Source organism: Tachysurus vachellii, chromosome 4 (assembly GCF_030014155.1).
Source record: "Tachysurus vachellii isolate PV-2020 chromosome 4, HZAU_Pvac_v1, whole genome shotgun sequence".
In the NCBI taxonomy this organism is placed as follows: Eukaryota; Metazoa; Chordata; class Actinopteri; order Siluriformes; family Bagridae; genus Tachysurus; species Tachysurus vachellii.
Genome location: NC_083463.1, coordinates 1,361,630 through 1,372,847, shown reverse-complemented (window position 1 = coordinate 1,372,847; position 11,218 = coordinate 1,361,630). Strand labels below are relative to the sequence as shown.

Below are 11,218 nucleotides of genomic sequence, written 5' to 3'. Positions count from 1 at the left end.
CTCTGACTCCCTACCTTTTACAAAGGGCGAACACATCGGCAATACATCTTAAACCTAGAATAATCGCTCGATATACGTTTTGATATCGCCACATCCTATTTATTTGTTTTCCCAGCGTCCGCTTCTAGCCGGCTAGCATAACTAGTTTCTCTGCCTTTGAGTGCAGGTGAGGACACGTTCGAGCTGCACTCGGTGGAACTGGAGCTGGAGGCTGTGGAGAAGCAGATCCGCGACCTACAGGTGAAGCAGGCCGAGCTGCAGGACCGGAAAGCCGCACTGGAAGCTCCCCGGTCGCTCACCTGTCTCAGGTAAACTCCCGGCATGTAATTACTACTCCCTCCACCTCTACTCCGTGTATTTCTCTGTCCAGGCCAAACGCACCCAGGGAGTGTTCTGGCCAGGCGCTGTTCACCCCGGCGCCAGGGCATCGCGGATCCTGGGTGCAGCAGCGGAGGACATGTGCTGGGCCTCGGTCGAGGACCTCTCCCCCTCCACCGCCGCCGGTCTTCGAGATTCCCACTCGGAACTGCTTCGCCCCCCTTCGCGAGTCGGACCACGAAACTGCGATCATCAGAGACTCCATCGTCCACCATGTCCGTGCTACTGTGGCTAAAGGTAAGGCTCACACTCACTGCTTACCTGGAGCTCGTGTCCTTGATGTCGCTGCACAGGTACCTAGGGTCGTGAGCAGAAACACCAGAACTGTGGTACTTCATGCCGGCTCGAACGACACCAGCCTGAGGCAGTCAGAGACCCTGAAGAGGAACTTCAACACCCTGGTGGAAACGGTTTGCACCACAATGCCCACGGCGAGGATCATCGTGTCCGGACCGTTTCCAACGTACCAGTGAGGAATTGAAAGGTTCAGTAGACTTTTCACTTTAAATGAATGGCTTCAGTCATGGTGTCATGGTGTGATAACTGGAATGTTTTCTGGGAGTGTCCTAGGCTGTTCCGTGCTGACAGCCTAGCTCTAGCTAATTCTGACCCCAGCAGAGTTGGTGCGGAGATCCTCTCGGACCACATCTCCAGGGCGCTGCACACACCCTGACTGGTAAACTACGCTTTAAATCCAAAATTCTATAGCCATCCTTCACCTCAACACACTGACACAAATGCACACATAGCTCATCCGATAGAAACTGTGTCTGTTCCCCGTGTAGTGAGATCAAAAAATAAACACGTGAGAAATTCTTGAAATAATCTTACTGCAATCAGACCAGAAAAATGCCAAAGAAACAAACAAAAACAGTTCCCAAAGTTTGGGCTCCTGAACATTAGATAATTTGCACCCAAAGCAGTTATTGTAAATTAAATCATCTCAGAAAATAGCCTTACCGCACTCTATCTTACCGAAACTTGGATTAAGATTAATGACTACATTGGTCTAAATGAGTCTACACCATCAGGATATACCTATAAGCATGAGCCTCATCAGACTGGTCGTGGAGGTGGTGTTGCCACTATCTTCAGTGTTTTTCTCACCGTTACCCAGAGAACACAGTATAGATTTAATTCTTTTGAAATGCTTGTCCTTAATGTTACTCTATCACACATGCACACAAAAAAATCCCTGATATCTCTTGCTCCAGGGACCGTATACAGACCACCAGGGCCCTACACCAATTTTCTTAGAGAATTCACAGATTTTCTTTCAGACCTATTGGTTAACTTTGATAAAGTGTTAATTGCAGGAGATTTTAACATTCATGTTGACGACATAAACGATGCGTTAGGACTCACATTTATGGACCTACTAAACTCATTTGGGGTTAAACAAAACATCACTAGAGCAACTCATTGTCGTAATCATACACTAGATTTAATAATATCACACAAAATAGACGTCACTGATATAGATATCATACCTCAAATTGATGACATCACAGACCATTACCTCATACTGTACACACTACCTGTAGAACAGACTAACTGTGTCTCACCATGTTATTGACTCGGTAGAACTATTATTCTGACCACTAAAGACAGATTCACAAATAACCTGCCTGATCTGTCTGGACATCTTACTGTACCCTTGGACACAAACGATCTAGATGTAATGACTTACAGCATAGGCACTATATTCACTAGCACATTAAACACTGTTGCCCCAATCAGATTACAGAAGGTTAGAGATAAAATGCTTGCAACGTGGTATAATAGTCATACTCACACCCGTATCCTCAAGTGAAAGTGGAGGAAAACTAAATTAGAGGTTTTTAGAATCGCGTATAAGGAAAGTATGTCCAACTATAGACAGGCTCTAAAAGCTGCCAGGGCTCTTAGCACCTGAGCAAACTCATAGGAAATAACCAGAACAGTCCTAGGTTAACACAGTGGCTAGATTAACAAAAAAACAGAAATCTGAACAAACTATTCCATCTCAGTTCAGTAGTGAGGATTTCATGAGATTCTTCACTGATAAAATCGAAAGTATCAGGAATAAAATAGGTGATGCTCAACATATGAAAGCAACTATTGACCCAGTGCACAGGGTCACAAGCACAGGACAGGAAGAGTTAGATAAACTTATTACAACAGCTAAATCAACAACTTGTTCACTAGACCCCATTCCAACTAAATTACTGAAAGAAGTGTTACATAAAGCTGGTGAGCCTCTTCTTTATATTATTAACTCCTCGTTATCTTTAGGTTACGTCCCTAAATCCTTCAAGTTGGCAGTCATTAAGCCACTCATCAAAAAAAATAATTTAGATCTAAATGACCAATCAAATTACAGACCTATTTTTATCTCATGTTATGCTAGGTCATGCTATGCCTCGCTAGGCTACGTTATGTTATGCTAGGTTATGCTATGCCTTGCTAGGCTACGTTATGTTACATTACGTTATGCTATACCTTGCTACCGCTCAGCTCAGGGTGATGCTTCCCCTGCTGCACTATAGCTGAGTGGATATACAACATGCTTGTTGCAAAGAAAACCCAGGGTGACACTTCCCCCGATCGTTGATTAGCCCCAGATGTACTAGCTTTCTAAAGTATATTCGAATATCAAGCTTCATGAGCAACCTGAGTCTTCTACAGGGTGCATGCTTCCCCTACCTATTGTCACTATAGCTTAGCGTATATACAACATGCTTGTTGCATACTGCTGCTGCAGGGGCGTATTATGCCTCCCCCTTTACGCTGCACACTTGGCCTCAACTTACTACAGCAACATGCTCTTTGCAAATATGCCGCCATCTGCTCAACCCAGGGTGATGCTTCCCCTGATTGTTGTTTAGCCCCGGATGTACTAGCTTCAAAAGTATGTTCGAACATCAAGCTTCATGAGCAACCTGAGTCTTCTACAGGGCGCATGCTTCCCCTACCTGTTATCGCTATAGCTTAGCATATATACAAAATGCTTGTTGCATATTGCTGCCGCAGGAGTGTATTATGCTTCCCTATTTACGCCGCACACTTGGCCTCAACCTACTACAGCAACATGCTTGCCGCAAATACGCCGCCATCTGCTCAGCCCAGAGTGATGCTTCCCCTGATTATTGACTAGCCCCGGATGTACTAGAGTCTTCTACAGGGTGGCATGCTTCCCCTACCAGTTATCGATAGCTTAGCGTATATACAACAACTTCTACAGCAACAAGCTTGTCGCTTGTGTTCAAATACCAAGCTTCACGAGCAAACCAAGCTGCATGAGAGACCAGAGTTCCTATAGGACACATGCTCCCCTACCTGTTCTCACTTATATTTAGTGGACATACAACATGCTTGTTTATATCACTGCTGCAGGGGTGCATTATGCCCCCCCCTTTTGCCTCACGAAAAGGTTTAGATCCTACCTGTCTGATCGATACCATTTTGAAGAATTAAATGGTGTATCCTCCACTTTATTACCAGTTAATCATGGGGTCCCTCAAGGATCAGTTCTAGGACCTCTGCTTTTCTCGATATACATGCTTCCATTAGGGAACATTATTAGAAGATATGGGATTAGTATCCACTGTTATGCTGATGACACACAGTTATATATCTCACCAAACCAGATGAAATAGCTAAAGTGTCCAAATTAACTCAGTGCCTTAGAGAGATAAAAGACTGGATGAGCTGCAATTTTCTGTTGTTAAACCCTGATAAGAGACAGAAATACTACTTACAGTATAGGTCCAAAATCCAGTACACAGAAACTCTCACAACTTAACTTCCATTTAGAGGAATGTACTGTTACTAGTAGCTCGACAGTGAAAGACCTGGGTCTTATATTAGACAGCAACCTGTCTTTTGAAAATCACATACCACAAAAACAGCCTTCTTTCACCTTAGAAATATTGCCAAGCTGAGAAACATCCTGTCTGTCTCTGATGCTGAGAAGCTAGTTCATGCTTTCATGACCTCTAGACTGGACTATTGTAATGCATTACTAGGTGGTTGTCCTGCATCTTTAATAAATAGGCTAGAGTTAGTCCAAAATGCAGCTGCCAGAGTTCTCACTAGGACAAGAAAGTATGACCATATAACCCCATCTTTACACTGGCTACCTGTTAATTTTAGAATTGATTACAAACTGCTGCTACTTACATAGAAGGCTCTTAAAGGTTTAGCTCCCATGTATCTAACTAGTCTCCTAACACATTACAATCCTTCACACTCTCTGAAATCACAAAACTCAGGACTTCGAAGTCCACTAAAGGTGGTAGAGCGTTTTCTTATTTAGCTCCCAAACTCTGGAATAGTCTTCCTGACAGTGTTCAGGGCTCAGACACACTTTCCCAGTTCAAAAGCAGATTAAAAACTCATCTCTTTAGTCAGACGTACACATAATACATCCCATAATCTTGTGCACTATTACATTAGACTTGCACATTTTTAAGAATAACAGAAATGTTAATCCCTCTACACTGCTTCTCTCTTTATTCCCATCCCGAGGCATCCAGACATTGTACCAGCTCCGATCGTCTTCCGTGCGATGAAGATCTTGGACCTCCACTGAGATGAGGCCAATTCTGTGAAAATTCTGAGACATCTACAGATCTACCAGCTCCAGTTGGACTCTGTGATACTAAGAGGAGATCTGAACTCCATGTGATCCTTACACCAATACAGCATTTTTTTGACTGTATATTTGTAATCACACCCTCTAGTGTCACCCATATGAGGATGGGCTCCCCTTTGAGTCTAGTTCCTCTCAAGGTTTCTTCCTTACCAATTTAAGGGAGTTTTTCCTTGCCACTGCTGCCTGAGTCACCTCAGACTTGCTCATTGGGGATAAATACATATACTTACATACATACATACACACTGTGAACTATATATATCTTGAATTTTTATTATATTAATTCTTTATATTTCTCCTTATGTTTACCTTCTGTTCCATGTTTATGTTCTGTAAAGCTGCTTTGAGATAATGTCCATTGTAAAAAGTGCTATACAAATAATCTTGAATTGAATTGAATTGAATTGAATTGAATTGAATTGAATTGAATTGGGGGGCACGGTGGCTTAGTGGTTAGCACGTTCGCCTCACACCTCCAGGGTCGGGGTTCGATTCCCGCCTCCACCTTGTGTGTGTGGAGTTTGCATGTTCTCCCCATGCCTCGGGGGTTTCCTCCGGGTACTCCGGTTTCCTCCCCCGGTCCAAAGACATGCATGGTAGGTTGATTGGCATCTCTGGAAAATTGTCCCTAGTGTGTGATTGCGTGAGTGAATGAGAGTGTGTGTGTGCCCTGCGATGGGTTGGCACTCTGTCCAGGGTGTATCCTGCCTTGATGCCCAATAACGCCTGAGATAGGCACAGGCTCCCCGTGACCCGAGGTAGTTCGGATAAGCGGTAGAAGATGAATGAATGAATGAAGATGGGGGGGCACGGTGGCTTAGTGGTTAGCACGTTCGCTTCACACCTCCAGGGTTGAGGGTTTGATTCCCGCCTCCGGCTTGTGTGTGTCGAGTTTGCATGTTCTCCCCGTGCCTCGGGGGTTTCCTCCGGGTACTCTGGTTTCCTCCCCCGGGCCAAAGACATGCATGGTACGTTGATTCACATCTCTGGAAAATTGTCCGTAGTGTGTGATTGCGTGAGTGAATAAGAGTGTTTGTGTGCCCTGCGATGAGTTGGCACTCCATCCAGGGTGTATCCTGCCTTGATGCCCGATGATGCCTGAGACACACAGGCTCCCCGTGACCCGAGAAGTTTGGATAAGTGGTAGAAAATGAATGAATGAATGAATGAATGGCAGCAACTGAAGATAGCAGTAAAGTGCTCATATCTTCTAGTTTGCGTTAAGACTCTAGCTGCATACCTGACTAACTGTAGTTTATGCTCCTACTGGAACATTCAGACAGGAGAGCATTACAATAATCCAACCTAGAGGTCATGTGGCATGTAGTGACATCATATTTCTTAGCAATTTTTCTGAAATGAAGGAAGGCTACCCTTGTGATATTATTTATTTTAGACGGATTCAGCCATTTTTGTCCACATAGGCTGCTCAGGTACTTGTTCAGTCTCTTGTCATTTCAAGACTGGATTAATGTAACACCCTGCTGGCAGGTCTACCTATGAACACAATTCGTCCTCTGCAAATGATCCAAAATGCAGCTGCATGGCTTGTTTTCAACCTGCCTAAGTTCTCCACACCACCCCGCTGATGCGATCCCTCCACTGGCTACTGGTAGCTGCACGCATCAGATTCAAAACACTGATGCTGGCCTACAAAGCCAAAAATGGACCATCTACTTCTTACCTCAAAGCTCTCATCACTCCTCACACTGCACCCCGCACCCTCCGATCTACCAGCACTGATCGAATGGTTCCACCATCTCTCAGGGTAAGATGTAAGTATACTACAAGACTCTTTTCTGTTCTGGCACCAGAGTTGTGGAATGAACTTCCCCTAGGGGTCCGGACAGCTGAGTCACTGGCTATTTTAGAATAGAATAACTAAGACCTACTTATTCAGGAAACAAACACTTTTTTGCCTATTTTTTGCATTTATAAAAAAACTTTTTCATTGTAACTTTGAACAATGTTTTAAACTCTCTTCTTCTTCTTCTTCTTTCGGCTTTTCCCTTCAGGGGTCACCACAGCGAATCATCTCTCTCCACCTATCCCTATCTTCTGCATCCTCAACACTTGCACCCACTAGCTTCATGTCCTCATTAATTACATCCATATACCTTCTCTTTGGCATGCCTCTTTACCTCCTGCCTGGTAGCTCCATGTCTCCATATACTCACTCTTCCTCCTATGAACATGTCCAAACCATCTTAATCTGGCCTCCCTAAATTTGTTCCGCAAACATCCAACATGAGCTGTCCCACTGATGTACTTGTTCCTAATCCTGTCCAATCTTGTCACTCCCAAAGAGAACCTCAACATCTTCAGCTCGGCTACCTCTAGCTCTGACTCCTGTCTCTTCTTCAGTGACACTGTCTCTAATACATACAGCATGGCCGGTCTCACCACTGTCCTGTACACCTTCCCCTTAATTCTCCATTACTCTAGACTGTTGACCCCAAGTACTTAAACTCCTGTACCTTCATCACCTCTTCACCCTGTAACCTTACTGTTCCACTTCCCACACTTTCATTCACATACATGTTACTGATCATTGGACAAGACACCTGTCACTCACGATATACAGGTATGGAATCTTATGTGTAATGTGTAAATTTCTCCATTTAAATATAAGAAAATAACAGAATTACTCCACAGTAATCCATTCCATCCATCCATTCCAACTTTTCACTGCGGCAGACTGTTGAACTTCATGTATACGTTGAGTGACAGGTGTCTTGTCCAATGATCAGTACGTGTTCCAATCACAAACTATACAAACCTCTTCCGGGTTGTCTGACTTGTCATTGTGTTTTTGGATTTGTTAATGTGTTTTCGGATTTGTTAATGTGTTTTCGGATTTGTTAATGTGTTTTTGGATTTGTTAATTTGTTTTGCACTTCTCGGCCACCGTATTAGCCACATGAAATGATGTTTCACCAACCAAAAAGTTTACACTGGTAAATACTCTTTAATTGTATGAACAGTAAATTAAACATTGAACATCATAACATACATTAAAAAATATGTAATACCCTGTACATGTAGCACCATCACAACATGTATTATTATTAAAACCAAACTTATATTACAATGTCATGTCTTGACAATTTTTTAGAATCATCTCTGTAAAAAAATAAATAAATATAGACATCTATAATTAATATTTATACATTGTATATAACATAATAAATGTCATTGGTAAATTAAGATGCTTTCTTTCTGCCTGAAACATCAGTACAGCCACCGGTTGTTCCACTGTGTTAGTATCTGTCAAGACACAAGGACGTGTTATGAACAAGTGTTAGTGAGTCATTTGCTTTCAATCAATGAATCGTACACTTATTTAATGTTCATGACCAAATAATATCTTACGTGATAAAGCCAGGTAGATTTTGATTGGTGACACTGGATATCCAGGTCTGGAACTGAGACACCAGAGTATACACACCAGGTGCGTAGGCTTGAGCACAGCCTTTACCCCAGCTAGTGATACCAGTCTGAATCCAGACTGCACCCTTCTTAGTCACCAACGGACCTCCAGAATCCCCCTTTAAAAACAGAGAGAACTTTTTGCTGGGACAACAAATTCTATTTTGTTGACAATATAAGGTTGATCTACATTGTATTTTTCAGGTATTTGTTCACGTTATATCTGTGACTCTATGCATACCTGGCATGTGTCTGTGCCTCCTTGGAGATAACCAGCACAGATCATGTTTGTGGTAATGGATCCATATCCCAGTAGATAATCACAAAGATAGCTGTTCACAGTGGGCACCATTGCCTCCTGCAGCACACCAGGAGATGGCAGTTGCACTACACACAAAAACATACACAACATATCTTACAAAAGGTAACAAATTATACCCCGGTTTGGCTGCAATAAGCCAACAATGCTCTGATTTGTCCTGTTTTCTTGAGACCTGCCTTCAGGTTCAAGAACAGCAACTATTCACAACTTTAAATTCTGCATAAGGTCGTTAGATATCAGAAGCTCAGGTAGCTTGGTGTAGAGCTGTTTTAGCCTCCCAAAGCATTTTAGTTTCCTGTCTTTTGTGGCATTGATCAGCACCCAAACCCAACACCTCTACTACTGAGACACTTACAGTATATGTTCATTTAAATAAAACACCTCTGTGGCTTAAATTTGTTGTACAATATGAGAATGTCTCCTTGAGCCAAGGGACCTGTGTATGTGTGCATGTGTATGTATGTTACCTCCAGATGCAATGCTTCCCCAGCCTGAAATCCAGCACTTGGTGCCATCTGGAAAACTGCTGCCTTGCCCTGCAAGGCACACTGGTCTGATGTAGTTTGTGAAGGTGACAGAGGAGTTCAGAAGCAGAAGGGCAATGTCATTGTCCTGAGTTGCACTGTTGTAGCTGGGATGAATGATCACCTGTTTAACACTTCTTGCAATTTGATTGGGATTAGAGCCTATTAAAGTCTGTTTCCCCAAATACACAGTAAGGCTAGACATGCTAGTGCTGAAAGGATAAAGAAATAAATCAAACTGTTTAGTCGTTTGTTTAGTTAACCTTCTGAGAAATATTAGTGCAGTGTTATTTGTAAAATCGTACCTGGAGAAACAGTGGGCTGCTGTCAGAACCCAGTCTTTGTTGATTAGTGATCCTCCACAGAAATGGCCATTATACACAGGGCTCTGTAAACTAACCTGCCATGGCCACGACCCATCTGTGGTACTCTGTCCACCCACAATACGGGTGTTAAAAGGTGCAGTTCCACATTCTGAAATAAAAACATCAGTTATAGTCCCAGTGTCAATGAATGTCATCAGGATCTGACTGAATAAAATAAAGGAATAGAAATGCCTTCAGAAAACATTGAGGGAGATAAATAGAAGTACCTACCACTGAGCTGAGAATGGGAACCTGAAAGTAAAAAGGGAATATTTGTCAGAAAATGTGATGTTGACACTGTTGTTACAGAATATTTAACATGAATTACATGAGCTAAGAGTTATCATTGCAAATACCTTACCTTTTAAGTACAAGACCAGGGTCACAAACACACACTCAAGTCTCAGCATCTTTGCTTTCAGATCTCTGTCTCTGTTTGTTCAAGTGAGCAGGTGTTCTTGTCCTCTCTCCTGTTCCCTTATATCTACCCAGTATCACTGCAACAGTGTCACTGGTTTAACCTGTTATATTGCTGGAATTCCCTAATTACATAACCTTCTAGACATCCAGTCAATTAATGTAGATTAAATTTGATAAACAGAGAATACAGAGTGACACACAGAATCGGATCAGTACATGATCCTATTGTCTATCCAAAACTATTTTTATTATTCAGGACACAAATGGTAAAGCCAGGACTTGACCCATGCTTAGGAAAGTCCAGCAATTTCCTGGTATAATTGTTTTCTAGTTGTACACTTAGTTCTTACATAATTGTTCTTGGTATAGCTACAGATCCACTGTAATGATTTTGAATGTGGCTTTTGGAATGTCTTTGTTCATAAAATGTCTTAAAGTAAAGGAAAGTTCAATTTGTGCCACTGTGCCTTACTTTTCCCCTGGCACTGTAAATCTATTACTGTTTCATTCTAAGAAGGTTCATTTCTTATATTTTCTTTAACAAACAAAACCAACCAACCAAACACACAAACAAAAAACACTACAGTGACATACTTGTTACTGAATTTAAAATAAGGTGTGGATGTGTTCCTGTCATAGTTCATGATAAAAGCATTGATTTCCTGCTCATCATGATGATAATTGCAAGTATGTGGACTGAAATGCTGCAGTTTTTTTTATTAAGTGGAAGAATTTGAATGACAGAATAGCTGAGATTAATAGCATTGTTATATTAGAGATTATGAAAGGAAGAGTAGAGGAGAAAGAATTCCCTGAGAGGATTTTTTGTAGAGTGTTTTTTTGATGAAATAAAAATCATTGTGTATTTTTTTTCCAGGAAGACATCAGTCAAGTCATCCAATAATAAATATGTGTGTCCCAGATACCTTGGGCATTTCCCTGTCACACCAGAGATCCACCTTCAAACTCTTCATTAGTTGTGAGTTTCATTCAGCTCCCACCCGTTCAGTTTATTCATCAGTTTTATGTTAGGCATTGGTCACATGCATAATCAGCTACCTGTTTTAAGCCCCATTGACATACCATTCAATTGTCTAGCTTCCAATATAGTTGTAAACATGGGTTTGTTATATTCAGTCTTGAT

The 11,218-nt window shown here is 42.0% G+C and overlaps 1 protein-coding gene across 1 annotated transcript; it reads right to left on the bottom strand.

Annotated features, from left to right (window-relative positions):
* Window positions 1-8,172: 8,172 nt before the first annotated feature.
* LOC132844167 (serine protease 27-like) lies at window positions 8,173-10,124 on the bottom strand. Its single transcript, XM_060867366.1, has 7 exons — window positions 10,016-10,124; window positions 9,886-9,906; window positions 9,595-9,763; window positions 9,233-9,501; window positions 8,685-8,830; window positions 8,387-8,562; window positions 8,173-8,281 (listed from the first exon to the last, which is right to left on the bottom strand). The coding sequence occupies exons 1-7, from the start codon at window positions 10,062-10,064 to the stop codon at window positions 8,275-8,277; spliced, it is 837 nt and encodes a 278-aa protein (XP_060723349.1). The 5' UTR covers window positions 10,065-10,124; the 3' UTR covers window positions 8,173-8,274.
* Window positions 10,125-11,218: the final 1,094 nt, after the last annotated feature.